Consider the following 21,799-nt stretch of genomic DNA (forward strand, 5'->3'; position numbering starts at 1 on the left):
CCGTTTTGATTGATATCACGAATATGGGGCTCAATTTTGGTACAGTTTTAGACCATTTTGCTTAAAATGAAATCTTTATATACAGAATCCAAATTACTAACTTTAACTCAATTTTACTACAGATTTAGATCGTTTTGGGTTGAAATAGCTAAGTAGTGAAAAATAAAAAGAAACAAAAGTATTTTCTTATCATCAAGTATCACCTTAAACTACACTATCATTTACCTATCACCAGTTGAGATTGCAGTCAAGGGCTAACTTGTATTTGAATTTAATTTTTTTTTAAAATCAGAAATGTAATTGCTCTTTTATTCGCCAGGTCCACAATTGAAGTTGGTGTCAATCTATGCTCATATTACCTATTCCTAGCTAGCAATAAAATACTAAATACGGGTATTTATTATATAAAATAATTTTAAAGGCCCTAGTGTAAGAAGTATGAGTCGAAGATTTGTGGCATATAATCCGGCCGCCATACCTGATAACTATTTACGAGTAGGTATGTCGAGAGAATATACCTAGATGATCAAAAATATAATAAGACATTTTGTCGTAGTGTACAACATATCTATACATGACATATATTTTAATGGATTTATACATTTAAATTTAAAAATAAGTAAATGCTGATAAACAAATGTTTGACATGAAATATCTCTGAAATTGGTGGTTTAAACATAAAATGACTTAGTACATTTTGAGATCATCTGAGTGATCTTTAGTGATTCATAAAGGTTTCAAGGTGTGAAAGAGAATTTGGAAAAATCAAAATGGTGGCTGTCGATAGGCCGCCATACTAAAATCTTCGAACCCTTTTCAAGTTAACTAAGTTAACATGTGTGTTACCGTAAATAGTATGGACTGGCAAAGGCCGTGACTTGACGTCTCCGTACCACTTTGACAGATTTACGGAACTCCAATGTTAGGCGCCATTTCTACGGACGAGAGGTACGCAACGAGTCTGTCCTACTATCGTCGGATAATCATCACGGTATAACGATAACTCCACCAGCGTTTCGCAATGATTCGCCACGAAACCGCAACGATCGACACGTAACGTGACCGCAACGCCTCGTCGCGCCTCTCAACAGTGCTGAGCACGTCTCATAACGTGGTCATATCGCCGCGAGCCTTGTTGGTATCGTCGCGAGGCTCAATAGTATCGCCGCGAGACGCGACGAGTCCGTGACGTTACACTCGTCCAGAATCACTCGTATCGCTGCGATAGTATCGCCCTGTGGTGATTGGCTTATAGAGTTTGTATCAAATGTTGTCACACGACGAGATTATCGGAGCGATTCTCTCGTCTGTGGGGATGTCGCCTTAGGTTTTTAAACTTGTCAACTCAGGGCTTTGCTCATAACAAAACTTGCTGTAAAAATTTGACTAATATACGTATAAAGGTAAGGATGACTGAGAGAGAAGAATAGCTTATCATAAATTATAGTAGAATAATTTTGTTTGTCAAAATAGGTCTGCAAGTGCTCGGTAAATCTTATTAGTCTAAAGTTGCGAGAGCCTAGGCGATCTATAACAGTAGTACCTACGTTTTGTGTACGTACAGTAACTGACACGATATATTGCACATCGATTAGTAGAAAATCGGCAGTTTCGGCTTCGTCGCGTTGATACTGACAGACAAACCAACGATAAAACGTCACATAGCTATGAGTGATAGAGAGACAACGCTCTACGACCAACTATCTCTTTCTGAATCTCGATCTGATCTGAATATTTACTGCCTGATACTAAAAGAACAAATCTTCCGTGTACGCACTACGACGTATGTTACGTACCTACGTACGAACACTCATTTGATCTGACACACTTCAATTGCGTGTAAAAATGTCGTTATGTACTAAAGTTCTAACATTTTAGCCTTCGTTCACTCAATTTTGTAAGACTGTATATGTATATATAATGAGGAATAATGATAAAAGACCTTTTGTGATATCTCACATATTTGTATAATGTTAAGTACTTTTTTTTATTTATACAAATGTATTTGCGTGGATGTAATATCATAGCTTTTTCCTTTTTAGGATACCGTCTAGTTTGTCTGGCCGTCTATCTTTCAGTGTATCACAACTACTTAAAAAACCGGCCAAGTGCGAGTCACACTCACTCACTGAGGGTTCTGTCTTGGAAAGAAACCGAAGTTTCCGAAATAAAGTTTTAGCAGCTATCATGAGTACGGACCCCTATCTTATGCGTTTTCTGACAAGCACTTGACAAGAATTTTTTAAGTATCAATTTTATTTTACACTTAATAATTTATTATGTTAATTGTTAAAATGTAAAAAAGTTTATTATTATTTTAAAAACTAGTATGTATAATTAATGCTATGCTTTAAGAATTTTAGCAGCATTTATCAAATATTTGAAGAAATTAAATTTCTTAGTATCACTAGAATTCCTACTATAAAATGCTGGTAATTGAATAGGTTGTATAGATAATAAAATTAAAAATATGTAATATCAAAAACTATTAAATGGATTGTAATTATTGTGTTCAACATTTCCTTTAACTATAATATCTTAAAAGGAACAAATCAATGGTGTTTAGAATTAAGTAAAAAAATGCAATATAAGTATGATCTGAAATTTTTTCTCGCTTTTTATTTTCAATATTTCTTAGTAGGTATAGTTCGCGACAGGTCGACATGGCAATCGGGGTAGGGACGCCCCGCACAGCCCTCGCGCCTTAAACCTCGATTGCCATGTCGACCTGTCGCGAACTATACATCCATTAATTTATTTAACCTGTTTGGCTTATAAATAAGATGTAGAGACCAGTTTCAAAAGTAGATTCACATAAAAGATAAACAGAACTTGAAGTAAAATGGACCTAAAGCTCTTTGATTTAAAGTCATAAATTCCCGCCAGGGGTTTGTAATTTTACAATTTCTCTGGTCTGGTGGGAGGCTTCGGCCGTAGCTAGTTACCACCCTACTGGCAAAGCCGTGCCGCCAAGCGATTTAGCACTCCGGTACGATACCGTCTAGAAACCAAAGAGATATTGGTTTAATAAAAACTGCCATACCCCTTCCTGGTTAGTCCGCTTCCATCTTAGACTGCATCATTACTTACCACCAGGTGAGATTGCAGTCAAGGGCTAACTTGTATCTGAATACAAAAAAAAACCTATTAACACGTTCACTGCGAATCACCCACAATCTGCCTGGTGCTGTGCCAAATCACTGTGCGCACGGAAACAACAGGTCTTTCTCGCCTGTGCGGGACACGTTTTATGGGCATTTTTACGAGCACGACAGAGACAAATACAGTTTTCGAATTGTGACAAGAAATGTAGTAATATAGGCAGTTTATTTACGCGGCAGGTCCTTTTCGACCTCCGCCGCACAGGACTTTAAAATGCTACAGGGTATTTACAACAATGTGCCTGCACCATAAGGGCCGGCGCACATATGGCGGAGCGCAGCGCAGAGCATGCCCGCGAAGTTTTTTAATCGCGTAACACATTACGCGAATTTGTACCAGAGAATGCGCGAGCACGCGCGAGACTGCGCGCGGATTCGCGAGCATTTGCACGGATGCACAATTGATTTTAGATATTTTTTTTATTTTTTTTATTTGTACCAGAAAGTTGTAACAATATAAATAAAAGGAAAGAAAAAGTGGACAGGGAAGCACTTATCTCTATAAGAGATCTCTACCAGTGACCCTTGGCAGTGTGAGAGGTTGTAAATGGAGTAGAATAGGTACAGCAAAGATAGACAGTAATCATGAAAACAAAAAAATATAGTAGATATTATGTTATAATATATACTTACAAATATTTATATATTAAAATAGACTTACAAAAACATATATACCTTAATACATAAATATATACTTATAGTCATAAATATATCTTATTTCAATGAGGACAATGTCGATAATATTTTGACTGTGAAAAATGCTCTGCGCTGCGCTAAGCCATATGTGCGCCGGCCCTTAAGCTGATTTGCATGCTAGACCTGGCCGCATATTTACATTATGAGTCGTGACACTTTATAGTACGGGTATTTATCTACTGTTTACTTTCCATCATTTCTTGCCAGTTTGTATAAAATATTAGATAAGTAGGTATACCTACCTAGTTTATAATAAAAATGTTAGGTCTAATTTGGTTATATAATACGGGTGAAGTCTAGATCTTCACCGAAGTATGAAACTAACCTGATGGTACAAGTTACAACCATTCCATTAAATTAAAAATAATTTTTGACAAGTGTTCTGATTTGACGGAACTTTGGAGTAGGTAGGTTTAACACTAAAAAAAATGGATCCAAAATCCTGAAAGAAACCTATTACTTTACAGAATGAAGTATATCATAAGCTAGTTGGCGGGAACTATGGATTTTTGGTTTAAATGAAACATTTTTAAATAAATTGTCCTTTTAAATTTAATGTGATAATATCACACTAATATTATAAAGGTGAAAGTTTGTATGTGTGTGTGTGTGTGTGTATGTTTGTTACTCCTTCACGCTAAAACTACTGGACGGATTGGGCTGAAATTTAGAATGGAGATAGATTATACTCTGGATTAGCACATAGGCTACTTTTTATCCCGGAAAATCAAAGAGTTCCCACGGGATTTTTAAAAAACTACATCCACGCGAACGAAGTCGCGGGCATCAGCTAGTAGGTACATACAATGAAACAAGAACTTTATAACTAAGCACATAAAAATCACTTTCCAGTCATCACTACAAGTTCAGTTACGATTTATGACGTCACTTACGCCGTACGTTTTATACACAGGTATAGGGTTTTAACACAATATAAATAGTCCTTAATCTAATACTCTAACATAATTTTAATGCAGGGTTTTTACATAAAATAAATATATTATGTAAGAACAAATTTATATTTTTTACCTACTTTCTAAATGTCTGTCACTGCTATTTCACAAATTAACTGACGGTTTACCATCAACCCACCCAGGTAGGTAAAGTCTTAATTCTTCGTACGAGACCAGTAAGTTCATTTTCATAATTTGCACCCTCGAAGTCGGCCAAAAGATCATTGTCGGGATTGTCTCCCCTTAAAGCGGACCTCTTTGCTACTTTATGGAGTGGTTCTTCTTGATCTGGGTCTGCTGCAGTAGGTTCGTCTAGCGGTAAAATAACCGGAACGAAACCAACCAAACCTTTGTTAATCAGAATCTCTATTTCCGTTTTATTATCTGGATCGTAAGACACTGGTGTTGCGTAGATTTTGGCGACAGCGAACAGCAGAATTACAACTTTGATATACATTTTTCTTGTCTTTTCAACTTCTTTTACATGGGCTTGCTTATTGAGCCTTGTTATTATGTTTGTATATGTTTACGCACTTATGTAAATTTTAACGATGTTGTATAGTCCAAGGGGTATTGTATATTAAAAATTTGGCGGCGCGCAATGGTTTTATACGTCTACGAGCCTAGAATAGTAATTGTGCTAACAAAATTATTTTCCCAAAGATGCATATTTACCGATAGGGTCATGCGGTAAACTAGCTTAATATGTTAACCAAATATTTTCAATGGTAAAATTTTATTATGACCATGAAAATGCTTTGTTTACTATTTGTGAATTAATAAGACGCAGAAATACTCGTAGTGGCATGACCCAATTGCGTATTTGGGTTATATAAGTGCTTACTGCTTAGGTACTTAGTAGATAAACGCATATTCGTGGCATTATGATAGCTGAACAAATATCTAGGTACAGTAGGTACCTACCTACGTCGCTGCGTCGCATATGTCTAGATACGTCGTACAAGTTTAACTTGTTGTAAATAGATAGATCTGAGTATAGGTACCATAAACAGAGAACGTATTTCCCCACTTTAATATTATAAATGCGAAAGTGAGTTTGTTTGTCCTTCAATAACTCTGCAACGGAACAACAAAATCTAATTTTTGCAGGGATTCGTTAGAACCTGCATTGTCGGTAGAGTGGTAACTAGCCACGGCCAAAGCCTCCCACCAGACCAAAAATTCACATGACCCGTCCTGTTTATTTTATCGTATTAATAATGATAGTAAAAATATTTATTTTCAGATATTTATACCCAGTCCTTCATAAAAGGGTTTCCCACTTCGCAGCGATAATGAATACCTACTCAGAAATGCATCTCTTTTTCCCATACTGGCGTAAATATTATCAGTATGAGCCTCTGCAAACATCTGTATCGCACAGCACCAGCGCGGCAGCCCCATCAGTACCTACCCTGAAACCATTATTATACTCATCTCATTGACCTTATTATTAACAGGGCTCTCTCCGCCACTTACTCCATACAATCGTAGTCCCAATTTCATTTGAATATTAAGCAACCAAAGTCCATGAAATTTTGCAGACATATTCAAGAAACTAATATCTGTGTCTGTGGTGTTTTAGATTTTTCTAAAAATATGTAGTTTTAAAATTGCAGGGGCTCAAAGATTTGTAAATATGTGAATTTTTGAGACCGCGTAACTTTGAAACAGAATTTTTAACGGAAATCTGGAAAACCACAGGCATAGATATTAGTTCCCGGGACGTTTCTACAAAATTCCATTGAGTATGATTGGTTAGTATTCCAATGAGAGACGAACTACGTTTGTGTGGAGCGAGTGACGGAGAGACCCCTCTTAAGACTATTGACGTGATTGCTGAAACATCTTAGCTTATCAGGTCATTCTGTGATAACATCTATTTATGACAAGTTACAAAACATTACATACCATACCTAATATGTAGCAGGCAAACAAGGCCTTAGCCTTTATCATTTTTATGTTTACTGATTCGATATCCTAAGGGTTGTTAGCACCTTGTTACTCTTGTTAACGTATCCAACGTGACTCAAGGCTCGTGCATCAGAGATTACTTTGCGATCTGTTTATAGTATTTCTCAAGAACGTGCGTCAATCCGGTAGGCTGAAAGCTGGTGGATACAAAGTATCAAGTAAAATACCTGTTATTTTTGACAGATTTGCAATTCGGCCACGTCTCTTGTAGGTACCTACTACCTGCCATGGTACTACGATTACCACACCCCCGACACTCTGCCACTATCTACTCTACTACTAACGGAATACCGGCCTGTCTGCACATGATATTGTGTTTGGGTAACAATATAAAGCAAATCGAACGGGACAAGGAGAACGTTTTAGTTAATTAGTAACATCAGTGTTTTTCTGTCCAAACGCTGATGTCAGTCGCGTATGCAGGTGTAGGTACGACGGCGTCGCTCGGAGTCGGTACAGTCAGCGCTGTCATCGTTGTCAACATAACAGTGGTCTTTACACCTTATATATTTCTATCCAATGCATAGTTTGTACTCAAACGTACATCCCAGGGGCGCATGGCTCCTTTTGGATGTGCGTGCTTAACGAGCATTGCGCCCTACAGTAACCCGACGCTCGGTACTTACGCTGATTTCAGCGTAGAAAATTTCAGATTGCAATAATATTTCTATTGGCTGTGTTCAAGCTTAGGTGTGAAGTTAAAAGTCTGTAGAAAACTCTAATAAGAACCTTCACAAATATTTCACCAGCTCTTTAAAAAATCAGTTTTACAATGCGGATTGTCATAGTGTACCATTTCAATAACGCCAAATAGATTCGGTAAGCAATGGGGTGTTTATAAGGCATATGGATTTACACTGAGGCAGATTATCATCAAGACTTACGTCAAGATTGGATCGTTGGGAAATGCGTTCAGTGATTTTCGTCGTCGCCTCGCTGGCGTTACTAGCGGCCTGCGCGTGCGCTCCAGAAGGAGAGTCGATTCAGCGCATCCCGATAAAAGTCGCCGCAACACCGTCAGCTACAGAAAAAGATGGTTCGAAGTCCGATGCTGCGGAAGACGTTTCTGGTGCTTCTAAGCCCTTGACGGTAACAAGAGAACGCCGAGACATTGCGGGACAGGAGAGCGATCTACTCCCATCGGCTAACAACTTCGACGCTTCCCCCTTCGGCGAAATCTCCAACCTCGATGGTCGTGGTCGTATTAAAGTCCTCCCAGCTTACCTCGGCTAAAAATGTATGATTGTTACTTTATACGGTTATATTATGTTATATCATGATAGAACGGTTTGGTTATTTATATAGGTATCATTATATTATATTAATTTTTAGTTTGTCGCTCGGGAAAGCCTATGTCCAGCAAAATAGGCTTGATTAATTTTAAATTTTTAAGATAAGCCTCTCGCCTTTAGAATTTGTAATACCAAAAGTATTGTATTTTTAAATTGCTATTAAATAAAATAGTGTAAATAGTCAATAGTGTTTTTATTTTTGAAACTAGTTCGTACCTACTTTTTATTTTAACTATTTCTGATTTCTGCCGCGATAGCTAAGTAGTTAACTGTTAAGACGTCCGTCTCCTAATCGGCAGGTCGGGAGTTCGATTTCGGGCACCTCTAACTTAACGTGCTAACGTTACTGCACTTCGAGCAGTTAATTAATATCACTTGCTTTAACAAAGGTGAAGGAAAACATCGTGAGGAAACTTACATGCCTTAAAACTTCTCGGTATTGTTCTCAAAGGTATGTGAAGTCTGCTAGTCTGCATTTGGCCAGCGTCGAGTTTGGTGGACTGGTGGGCTTTGGCGTTCTCATTCTGAGAGGAGATCCGCTTAATAGTGAATCAGAATATATTTTTCTAGTTTGTATAAGTACTTTACCATACCGGACTTTGGTTTTCATTTAAATTTCCGTAACGCTACGTTAAGCACATCTCGTTAATCAGTTAATGTTAATTGTAACTTATTAGTATGCAAGATCTAATTAAAGAAAATCTTTATAAATATTGGTACTGTATTTTTTACGTTACACTTCCTGTAAGGTTTACCATGAAGTCATTAATTATATTTTTTATATTTTTCTACATTCTTCTCGCATATTCACTAACGATTAAAATTGATAATGAAAATCAGACAGCTGAAGATGAAAATCAAAAACTAAAAAGTAATGATCAAAATGAAAATAAAGATAAGAATATCGATGATTCAGAGTTGATTACAACAGCAGAGAGTAATAACTATGTGTATCGACCTCTCTATGTTTATAGAAGGATTGAACATAGTAAACGAAGAATCACTATGTACAACTCATTCGCCGGATAGGTAACTAATATTTTTCACCAATCATTCTTAAAAATTACCTATTCTTTATTTGTAGCCATTAATTGCTGAGAAATGAAAGCGGATATATTGCCAATTTTGTTACAAACGAGCAATTAAATATGGTTAGGATTGTTAAAAGATCAATAACTCTCATATATTGTTCACAGTTCGAAGTAGTAGTTAAATTTTTTGTTAAAATGATTTCTGTAATGCGTGTTACTAATATATTGCTTTCAATCTTTGTAAGTTATATTTGTTTGTACTATTTTTTATATAATTACGAACAAGGTTTACCTATTTTATGAATAAGTAAAAAAAACTAGAAGCTTGAGACTTTGCTTGTAGGTTTTATCTATAACGTAGATAAGTATCTACGTTAACGTAACATAACGTAGATAACGATAGAACTAAGAAGAAATTTTTCATTAAGTACTTCAAACTGAGTAAAGCCGGGTGGGAAACGTATAGGATAAATTTCTAGTTCTCTTACAGATCATTGAAACAACTGCAGGTATATCTCCAGTACACGATTTTGCGACTAAAATAAATGCAAAACTTAGCCACGAAAAATTTATATTAAACTCACCGCATAAAGCTCTGGAGCATTTAGACAATACGATTTTAAAAGCAACTAAAAATGTAACCCAAAATCCCGAAATGGAAGGAAACCTATATCAAATATCGAAAGATTTAGTTTCGGCAATATTAACAAAATTAGAAATACAAGATAAAATAACACGGATAACACGAGAGGCACTGGATGCTCCTGGAAAAACTAAAGGAATGACAGCCATAGAAACGAGAAGAATTTTGGATTACATATCAAGAACGCTGTCGGGACACATTCTTACAATAACTCGGGCATCAACAGAACCCGAGCTGCATAGGTTGGTCTTTGGATTAGCACAAATAGCCGCTGAGGTTTCTATAGTTTCAGCACTAAAAGATATCACATACGCTACAGCTTTATCGAAGAAACAATCAGTAGATTTATCACTTCGTAAAAAAAGATCCGTACCTGCAAAAGATATCAAACAAAGCACTTCTGCGCCAGTTACTGGCACAATACCATTAGTTTATAGAGCTATTTTAAATAAACCTCCAAATTCTATAGATTCTTCAATACTTCCTTTAAGTAAAGGGCCTGAGAAATTAAGTCCTTATTCTGTTATTTCTAAAAATAATAGAATACCAGTGCAGATTTTGACAAATAAAAAAAATGATCTAGTACCAGTTCCAAGAGGATTTTTGAATCAAACTGCTCTTGATATTGAAAATAAGGATAGGAATGCAACGGAAAACGACGCTATTGTTTTAGATAATAAATTAAATGGAACTCACTACGTAACAACAGATACGCATACTTTAGACACTCAGGAAACGAACGTGCCTAGTCTTGTAGATGATTGGATCGACCCAAAAGAAAATATTTATGCTCTAAATCCAGATGTTGTAGCTGAAATGGAAATAGATCAACCTGAAATAGAGGACGAAAGTGCAAACGAAAAAAAGATAAAACAAAAGTTAGAACGTATGGAGTTAAAAGCTAAAAAAGCTATTCTTTATGCTGGTGATGTGGCTTATTTAGCTGCTGCTAGCGTAGTGGCTATGAGGCGGGCCTTGACAGCATCTATAGAGGTTCACATGTCAGTAAAATATGCTAAGAATGGCATGGCAAATCACCAAGATTTAATGATGAATTTAGCAAAGACTGCCGCACAACAAGCAGGGAAAGAGGCAAAAAGTGCAACTTCCAAATCATTAGCTTGTGAACGTGTTATTAAACTAGCTTTGAAATATACTGCGCAGTCAAAAGGTGCTAAGCTGAACCATGTCGCGAATAGAGTTGTCATGGACACGTTGTCTTTAGCTACTCTCGCTAAATCAATGGCATTTGTATCTTCTGATATTGCTATAAACTCCCTGTATCAAGCTACTGATGTAAAACCACCATCGTGATTATAGACCTACTTAAAAGTTACTGTTTTATTATAACAACCAATATATTTAGTCTATCAGCTTCACAATTGATCATAACATACAATAAGCAATATTATTTTAAAGTATAGAACGCCATCTATGATGTCTTTATTTTAGGTTTGTGTGATTGATCGATTTGTGGAGCGTTGCTCTCGATCATAACAATATGTATTCGATCTCGATCACAGAGTAACGATAGGATGATTTATGATCGGTAGGTGGCGTTAAAAAAAATCACTAAAAGCATAGTATTAATAGACCGGATAAATAAGATCACAGTAGACAAGGAAACGATAGATTAGATAATCTTTTAAAATAGTTAAGGCTTACTTCAGGTAGGTACAACCGTGATATTTTTAAAAAAATCAACGTAGTTAAATACGTAACTGCTTGTTTCAAAAATTGATATAAAAAAATTAAGTAAACAATTAGAATTAACTAGCTGATACCCGCGACTTCGTTCGCGTGGATGTAGGTTTTTTTTAAATTCCCGTGGGATCTCTTTGATTTTCCGGGATAAAAAGTAGCCTATGTGCTAATCCGGGGTGTAATCTATCTCCATTCTAAATTTCAGCCCAATCCGTCCAGTAGTTTTTGCGTGAAGGAGTAACAAAGATACACACACACACACACACATACAAACTTTCTCCTTTATAATATTAGTGTGATAATTACTTACTGATGCCCAACTCCCACCCCGCCTAGATCCAAATCCCGACCGCGACCAATCTAAACAACGAAGCTAGACCGTGGAGATGCCATAGATGATAGAGGGTTTCCGCTAAACCATAAGTAGCTGTACCTAGCTGTACGTCAGTCGTCAACCAAGTTTCTGTCAGATTGTTGTGACTCGTAGCTTCGATTCGTTCTCGATGATTGAGACTATAAATAATAATTTATGCGTTGTTTACAAAGATGTTATGTGGTGGCACTCCACATAAAATCTTTGTAAACAACGCGTATAGCTAGCACACACCTGTGGGAACGTATAGTGACATCGGAATGCAGAGTGACTAACTAGAATCCTAACTTCGGAATAGTTCACACACTAATCTTGTAGAAACTTAGTACCTAGGTAGTAAATTATAAAAATTTTAATTAAGTACTTATAGAACAATTCGACATTCCATAATTGAGATATTAGGCTATTTATATAATAAGTACGTATATTACGGCGTTGTTTACAAAGATAATATAATTAAACTATTTTAATGCTCTACCTGCTTAAATTAGCAGTATTTTTAACCTCTGCTTATTTATATACCTAGAGAACTTTGTCATAATTTATCTGCATATTTATATGGCAACTTAATAATACATATTAGCATAACTAACATCCTTGCTATGCATCCTTATTGTTTATTTTACACATTCGAGTAGGTAGCCAGCAGGTATAGTTTCAGACGCGGTCGAGCTACTTAGGTACCTAGACCTAGACACCCTACCCTAGGGGGTGTTCTGTGCCTAGACCGTACCTATACGATCTTGCCGTATGGAAAGCTGCAACCACTCTCTACTCTACTTATGACTGCAACATAAATAGGTAGGCACTTACGTAGGTTAGTAGCTAGGTAGGGGCCATATTATTACCAATTATTGCAGATAGGTAGAGGTAGGTGGTAATCCATACTTACATTGCTTAAATTATAAATGCGAAAGTGTGTCTGTTTGTCAGTCTGTCTGTCTGCTTACTTTTCACTGCACATCCGTTTGCCGGTACGCCCGCCGATAGCTTGCATCCCGGGGACAGACATAATATGCACCTTTTTATCCCGGGAAATCAATAGTTCCCACGGAATTTTTGAATACCTAACTCTACGCGAATGTACCTACGTACCTACTTAGTCGCGGGCATCATCTAAGTACGAGTATTTACCTAGTATGTACTTAATGTAAACCAAGAAAATTTTCGATGGAGTTTAGAATAGAGTATTTTATTTGTATCTTCAAATATATTATGTAGTATAAGATTTACTTATTAAATACGTGCTTATCAATGCTACGTGTTTAGTATTATTGCAACATAGGATTCGTCTAGAAGATAATGTAATCGATTTGTATTCAATGGCGCAAGACTTACAAGTTACTACGATTTTTGTTTTGATCTGTTTCTGTCTAGGTGTAGGTGTACCTAAAATATTGAACATTTTAGGTTTAACACAGTACAAGGTTCATAACACAGATTCGGCTTTACCTTAAGGGTACGCTGGGCAAGCGCCCAGGGCCCCAGCATGGTGGGGGCCCCGAAATGCCGAAGCCCGACAGTGCCAAAACGCTGAGATCTATAATAGAGCAATGGTACGAGGTACTTATTTTGAATTTGCTCAGATTTAAGACACTTAAAAAGAGACAGGTTTATGTCTCTCACTTAAATCTGTCTCGTTTTAACTCTAAGTAACTCTCTTTAAGTAAAGTCTAAGCAAAGAACGTTCTATAGCTCTGTCTAAGAGTGAGGTGGAGAGGTGGTCTACCACGGATTTCGCCTCTAAAAGCCTCCAACTTGAGAAATCCATTTGTAAAATTTCAAATAATTATTAGGTTCACTAAATATGCCTCAGTTGAAAGCCATCCTTGAATTCAAAATTAAAGAAAAAGTTTCGTGCTCGTTCCGCTTGCACTTAAAATATTCAAAGATTAAATTACATCTAGCAAGCATAATAATTTAATATTCATTTAAGAAATCGTGCTTGCGAATCGCAATTTTGCATGTATCATAAAAAATAAGTTCTATAAAAAACAGACACCTGCAGCACTGCAGATTCAAGCGGCCATATCTTGGACAAAATCGCCGAATCCCGACTTTGGTGGCAATACTGACAACTGGCTAGAAAATTTTCCGTTTGCCGAACTTTCGTCAAATATGCGCACATAAGCGCACACACAAAACGCACGCACGCGCACACACACACACACACACACACACACACCAACCTTTACATAACAATTTGTATTTTTTTCTCACCCAAATTCGAAACTTGTGCATCGATTTTAGAATCGCCCCCAAGTACTTACAGTAATTAACGTTCAATGTCCATTTGTGAAATGTTGATTGATTTCAGTAGGTACATAAGTTTTAGTAAGGAGGTAGGTAAAAGTAGATAGATATACTGTATATTAATAATCATATTTTTTTATATTCGTGGTGGTATACAAATCCTCTTTATCTTCGTTTTATCATTGATTGATTTTGTATTGAAATCTGAATAAAAATGTAGGTTAAAGTGATATATTATTATTATTCCTAGTTATCTACTATCTAAATTTCACTCTAATCGGTATCTAATGATCCATTAGTAAGGTACTTAATTAATAAAGATTAGAAAATGAACGTTTTGAAAATCCTAACTGAAATCATTATTAATTGAATGTCATTCTCAATTCATCATTTTTTGTCATTTTATAATCCTAATTATTATACCAAATTATTTATTAGTAAGTAGGTACCTATATATAGGTACCTACTTACTAATAAATAATTTGGTAAAATACATGATCCATATATATTTATATTTGTACCCCGTACATAGGTGATACACAAAAAAAATAGAAAGACAGTATAAATAAGTAGTTTGTAAATGATTACATTACGCGACAGGTCGAGATGGCAATCGGGTTTGGAGGAGGGGGGGGGGGGACACGCCGTGCATACCCACACGTCACCCGACTTGTCGCGTACTATACATACCTATTACGACTCATATAACTTATGACTAGGTGGGCTAGTAGTTCGTAATTGCATAAGGAAACCATATTTGTATTAGAGACAATTGATGGAAAATTCTTACCTGTGACTAGATAGCGCAGTGCATTGTTATTTATTAAGTTTATAACTGGAGTAGATAGTCATGACTATAGGGTCTGTGAGCAACATAAAAATTTAAATGTATTATAGAAGCAGGCGTTATTTTGCGGAAGTCCATGATATACAAGGAACCAAAAGCTTAATTTGCTATAATCCGCCAAACCAACGAAGACTGCATGGTACGCAGCACCACACAAATTCCAACATCACTCACTTGAGTGATGTTGGAAAAGCTTGAGTGATAAAGCTTTTGGTTCCTTCTACAACATAAAAATTGTTACGCCTTTTCTACTTTATACCTACCTATTCTAAACTCATATACCAGACCTAGGTATTCTAATATTCCATGCAGCGATAAGGCCTCCATCAAATTGTACCTTCTACCTTAATCTAACGTGCTCCAGATAAGGTCTTATGAGCGCAGACCCATTAGGTAAATACCCAGGCTAGTTTTGCTGTGGCGCGGCCGGTGCGAGATTCCATTTTCGGGCCCCTCAGGCCCCCAATTTGCAATTTTTAACCCCCGAGCCAAAAAGAGGGGTGTTATAAGTTTGACGTGTGTATCTGTGTAAGATATAGTAGATATAAATACATAGACAACAGTCAAAGCTTCGTACCTGCCTAATTAATAATCTTAGCTCAGGCTGAGCTCTTATAGAGCAAGTATGGAATAGAGCGTATTTTGACTTTGCTCACACTATAAGTATTTAGTAGGTATTTAGAGATAAAACGAGATCGATTTAGGTATATGAGAGACATAAAGTTTTAGCAAAGTCAAAGTATCTACCTACCAAAGACATTTGTACTCTCTATAGATACCACCCTCAGCTTCCGACTGTGTAAGAAGGCAGGTAGTAAGCTAAACTGATTCCTAGTTCCATGTTGGTAGGACACAGACTTGACATTGCATCGTATCGTTGCACCACACAAGTCATCAAACCCTAGGACACTCATGTGCCTAGGTGCCGCGTGCGCCTATGCGTCTGACTTTGTTACACGCGCAGAAAATATAAACAAACCTTTGGTGCACGTTTGAGAAGGTTAATGCAGGTCATTAACCTTTTCGAAACATTTGCGAAAAAACATGATACCTACCTTACCTACCTACCTAATGCGTTTTGCGTGGAAAAAAAAGTAGTTTTTGCATGAAGGAGTAACAAACATACACACACATACCTACACACAAACTTTCCTCTTTATAATATTAGTGTGAAGTGTAATGTAGATACCTACTTACCTATCAAACTTTTACAACCAGCAAATAAAAACTTTTGCCCGATTTACTTTATTTTATTTTAAAAGCAAACAATCGCGATAAGTATTAAGTAGGTAGGTACCTACCTATTTACTTACTGATAAAAAAAAACAGAGAAATCAACAAAGGAATCTGGAGATTAATTTACTTACCTTACACTGATGCCTACAAGTTACAATATTTGTCGGATCTCTTCTTAATATCTATCTTTTACTACTTCTATAGAGTACTCTATGGGTCTATGTTTCTATCCCATTGTTCTATCCATAGTGATCATCCATACTTCCATACTAATATTATAAATGTGAAAGTGTGTCCGTCTGTCTGTCCGTCAATTTGTCTGTCTGTCTATCTGTCTTTCTGTCCGCTTTCACGGCTCAACCTCTGAACCGATTTTAATGTTTTGTACAGACTTAGAATACATTCCGGGGAAGGATATAGGGAAGTCGCGGGCATCCTCTAGTTACTAAGTAATTTTATTAATCCAGCCCGTCCGGGGTGGATAGATGTTTCCGAGCGTACACCCTAGGGTAGCTCTGTTTTGGGGTGGATATAAACCAAAATAAGCTGTAGGTAAGTACTAAGTTTATGTCTTGTATAAACGAAACTCTCTAAAAATTGAGGCAGTTCTTTTGACTGACTAGAGCACAGAACAAAAATCGAATGAGGCAGTTTCCATGTCCGTGGGGTAGAGCCTAGAGGCTCTGTTGCGCTCCGACCGTCCGCGTCGTCGCGTCGTCGTGTCGAGACGCGACTTGAAAGACAACCTTGAAGTTTCTTTCATTCCCGTCCAAATCAATATTATATTGATGGAAATTTAAAAAAAAAAAATTGGTTGTCTGTAAAGTCGGTTTACTGACGATAGTTGAACGTGACAACAAAGGCCGATTGTGCTTCTTTGTCGCTCGTTCCGCGCTCTCGCTTGCACTTCAAGCCTTACATGGAACGCCTCAGAGCGAGGTAACGCCGCATGAGTCATGTTTTTTCGTGCGTGCAGCCGGCTCTATCGAATTATAAGACGTTGTCACGTCAAAAATTTGTAGGTAGGTAGGATAAAGATTCGTAATTTATACAAATAATCCATACAAATATCTAGGTATAGTAAGTAATTAGGTGGTATAGGAGTTAAATAGTAGAGTCAAAGTATTAATTAATACACTTTTTCATTGTATTGTAGTTCTATTGTTATGAATATAATATACTTACCCACTACATAGTACATACTATAAACAAGTTGTACGTCTTGTGAATTACAAGTAAATAATACACAATTTAGGTAAGTAGGTATGACAACAGCTGCTAATTTATTTTGCAGTGGAAAAATACCTACTAGCTAGGTATTCAAATTTTCACTGCACCTACTTAGTTCCACAAAAAAAAAAAAACCGGCCAAGTGCGAGTCAGACTCGCACACTGAGGGTTCCGTACTCGGGTATTTTTCCAACATTATTGGAACCATTCCAACATTATTTTATTCAAACAATCAAATATTCAAACATGGTGATATGGTGACGGATTGCAAAACCTGTCTGTGAGTGAAGGTAATGTGTGCATTCTGGTAAGTTTCTGTTACTTCGTTGGGTGCCACAGCCACACCTACTCGAATATTCTTTCGAACGTTCCTTCTATCTTCTATTGCGCTAAGAAACGAGTAAGACTTTGGTAGGTAGGTACCTACTGTAGGTAGGTATGTATTGTATCCATTTGTGCGCAATTGTATTTCAAGATTTCCAAGGCAAAATGTAAATTTTTACTATTTATATTGGGTTAAACAAATTATTAATTTTTATGTTAGGTAGGTACAGCCACCTATATTTACGTACTTACTACTTACCTACTTAAATAATTAAAATTCCACGTGAAGAATAAAAACAAGCAATAAGAATAAAATTAAAGCCGTTAAAACTTTAAAATGATTATTTATTGGCAGTAAAAATGTATAAATACCAAGTAAGTACCTATTTTAATCATGTCGAAACAATAAAATACATACATATTCTAGTTATAATATCTCATCATCGAGAATAGACAATGATAACAATGTATCTACATATCACAATTTACAAAGATGCATTTAGATTTTAGGTAGGTATGACAATGCTTATCACACTAATATTATAAAGGAGAAAGATTGTATGTGTGTGTGTGTGTGTGTGTGTTTGTTACTCCTTCACGCAAATACTACTGGACGGATTGGGCTGAAATTTAGAATGGAGATAGATTATACCCTGGATTAGCACATAGGCTACTTTTTATAGGTACCGGAAAATCAAAGAGTTCCCACGGGAATTTTAAAAAACCTACATCCACGCGAACGAAGTCGCTGGTATCAGCTAGTATGTGTAGTAAATAATAGAATACCTACCTATACCCTCTAGAGCTAGGAACTGAACTCTTTTCTAGGCCCTATTAAAGCCCTATTATTTTCGTTATACATAATTAGTATGATGTATTGGAATCACTCAGAAAAGCAGGTATTATTTAAATATTTTTATCGAATTATTGGAATGTCCTCTCCAAAACCAACACAAAAAACACAAGTTTAATGTGTAAGGTTATCCGAGAGTTTTAATCTAAACAAACTAATGCCAAAATAAATAATTTAATTAGAGCGTGATTGCTATCACAACATCTAATTATTCAGTTCACAATCCAAATTCCAAAAATATGCGATATCGCTCCGAATCTCAGAAGGAGACTGAACAAGTTCAATCTTGTTGGCCTCCTAGCAACAGATTGTATGACATCGAATGAGCCAAATATCGATTTTATCAATCTACCTGCATTAGATAAATTAATAATTTTATATTATTTTTGACAACTCAAATCAATTTTTAAAAGTAACCTTACAGATGTGACCACACTTTTTGTTAGCAGCTGATCAGTAATTCTAGTTAGAATCTCTATCATTTGATTTCTCAAGAAATCCTTTTTCATTTTGTCCTTTATACTTGGATGAACAAGCCTTTATCCCAAGTTATGTGGCGACGGCACAACATGTATTTTTCTTCCACTCCTGTCATACGTCAACGCATTTTCCACCCCTTTATTAACCCCCGACCCAAAAAGAGGGGTTTTATAAGTATCTGTGTATCTGTATGTGGCATCGTAGCTCCTAAACTAATGAACCGATTTTAATTTAGTTTTTGTTTGTTTGAAAGGTGGCTGGATCGAGAGTGTTCTTAAGTCTTAACTATAATCCAAGAAAATCGGTTCAGCCGTTTGAAAGTTATATTTTTTATTTAGTAGTGGTTTTGCAAGTTGGTTTTTTAATATTTTTATTCTATTCCTGTTTAGGCTATAAAATTGTGGTCACTGTTATAGTTCACACTTCACATACAGTCGATTCGAACGACTTACCTATATTATATAGGCAATAATATTATGTACCTAAGTAGTAAGTATATGACGACGTCCTACTAAATCGCCGCGTGTAGCGTCGTCGAGTGGACTTTGCCCAGCCTTGATTCAACTCAAGCGTGTTTGGAAATGCCAGCAGCCAACAATCATTTCGCATATTTTCTTAATTCTTTATCGTATTTAATTTACATTTTAAATACTTGATGCTTGTGTGATTTTATTTATTTAAATAGGTATTCGTTCGTCCCTTTATTTCAGAGAGGTGTAGTATTTTTTTGCACTTCACTGCGATCACTAATCAACTGAGTAAGTGGGTAGGCATAAAAAGATGCCTAAGGAACCTTTGTCTTGTCAGTAATGATCTGGAGAGATAAATAGGTACCTACCTACTAGGTAAATAGGTGAATATTTAGCGTATCATCAGAAGTTAAATCTACCTGCGTAGGTATATAGGTACCTTTATCTCCAAAATATATCGAACCGATATTCCAAAAGAAGATAACAAAATAAATGTAATTAACCAACGTAAAACCGCTAATTTCCAAGGTTTAATATCACAGAGAACTGAAATCCATATGCATGCATGCTGCATAGGTTAGATAAATGCCAGGCTGTAAAAGTGCCATTCTATTAAAAAACTGCGCAGTAAAATCAATCATAGTTTACAATAAAATACCAAAGGCGTTTAGAGAACTTCCATTAAACTTATTTCAATTAAGGCTTAAACGGTGGCTAATAGAAAGGTGCTTCTACACAGTAGATGAATTTTTGACATTCAAAGAATAGTAGTTTAAATAAATGAATCTTTAATATGAATGACTCTGTAACTTAAATATGAATGACCTTGTACAAATTTTGCATGCCTGATTATGTAAGGTGAAACATTTCTACAATGTATTTAATAACACCTAACTGTAAACAAAAAATGTTTCTGCAAATAAAAATCTTGTATCTTGTAATATAATAGGTACGATCAAAATAAAGAACACAGGAAAGTCAAGGTGGTCAAGGACCTCTTTTCATAACCGTCACTAAATCTAAATTACGATTTGCGAGCAAAATGTTTTCAAGCATAACTTTTTCTTTTCAATTATTTAATTAAGAGTTAAAGTAAGTATTAAAAATCTATTAGACAATGTACCTACTTTTAAATAAGTGAATTGAAACATAGTATTGCTCGTTCTTCATCGTTCATTTTTATTTTTTCTTATTTCATTCCTATTACACCTACCTACCTACGATACTCCGTAATTTAACTCCGGCAAGTTTTCGAGTCTTAAGGTGGATGTGACGGGTCTGCCCGCGAAATTCAAATTTTATTTGGTTTTTCGCAATTTGTAAACAATACCACAAAGTAGGCTTATGGCATTCTATTTGCGACAGTAACAGTATCATCCCCACCTATTTATATAAAAATCTTTACTTGAAAGGGTTCAGTTTAAGAAATTAGCACTAGTATCGACTGTAACTCACAAATTAGTCGATACTAGAGCTAATTTCTGGACCTTATCAAGTAAATATTTTTATATAAGGTCAAGTGGGGTAAGAGAAACATACTTTACTGGTTTGTGAACATTTTGGCCTTCAGCTATCAAAATTATACATTTATTTCGATATTAATTGAAACAAATCTTCGCTTTTGAAATATACTAACATTTTTTTTGATACAGAACTAGATTGTTCGTATAATTACGGCACAATTTAGCAACAAAGCTAGGTCATAAAAATGTTCCTCTTACCCGAGATTTGGGGTAAGAGGAACACTCGATACTTTTAAGTAATAACTCGTGTTTTTAAGTGTTTATATAGCATGTATTAAATTATTTTTTTGAGTTAAGGGAATGAAAACCTTACCTCGTTTAAAATAAGGTCTTATTTAGGCTGACAGCATACAAAAACTAAATTTGGGGTAACAGGAACATATAGGTAAGGTCAGAGGTGCTAAACTTTTTCTGGTATTAAATGAACGTATTAAAAAATAGCTTTCCGCGCGCGACTTCGTCCGCGTTTTGGTTATATCGCGCTTGGCACAATTTTTCAAAACATGAACCCCCTTTAGTGTCCCGTGATCGGTTAAAATGAAGCCTATGCCCCTAGCCCCGGGTGTCAAGCTACCTACCTTCCAAATTTCTTAAGATTGGTTCAGTGGTTTAGGCGTGGAAACGCAACAGACAGACAGACAAACATACAGACAGACAGACAGACAGACAGAAAGACAGACTTTCGCATTTATAATATTGGTCGAAATAGTTGGGATAGAAATGTATTCTAAAAACAGATATGGTTTTAGTAAATTT

The 21,799-nt window shown here is 36.0% G+C and overlaps 1 protein-coding gene across 2 annotated transcripts; it reads left to right on the plus strand.

Annotated features, from left to right (window-relative positions):
- The first annotated feature begins 7,621 nt into the window (after positions 1–7,621).
- LOC123875622 lies at positions 7,622–11,460 on the plus strand. Of its 2 annotated transcripts, none has more exons than XM_045921553.1 (2): positions 7,622–7,993; positions 9,598–11,079. In XM_045921553.1, the coding sequence occupies exons 1-2, from the start codon at positions 7,691–7,693 to the stop codon at positions 11,062–11,064; spliced, it is 1,770 nt and encodes a 589-aa protein (XP_045777509.1). In that variant the 5' UTR covers positions 7,622–7,690; the 3' UTR covers positions 11,065–11,079. The 2 variants fall into 2 exon arrangements, with proteins under 2 accessions (XP_045777509.1, XP_045777507.1); XM_045921551.1 differs by lacking the exon at positions 7,622–7,993 and adding an exon at positions 9,200–9,347 and having other exon boundaries at positions 9,598–11,460.
- Positions 11,461–21,799: the final 10,339 nt, after the last annotated feature.

Source organism: Maniola jurtina, chromosome 20 (genome assembly GCF_905333055.1).
Source record: "Maniola jurtina chromosome 20, ilManJurt1.1, whole genome shotgun sequence".
NCBI classification, from domain to species: domain Eukaryota; kingdom Metazoa; phylum Arthropoda; class Insecta; order Lepidoptera; family Nymphalidae; genus Maniola; species Maniola jurtina.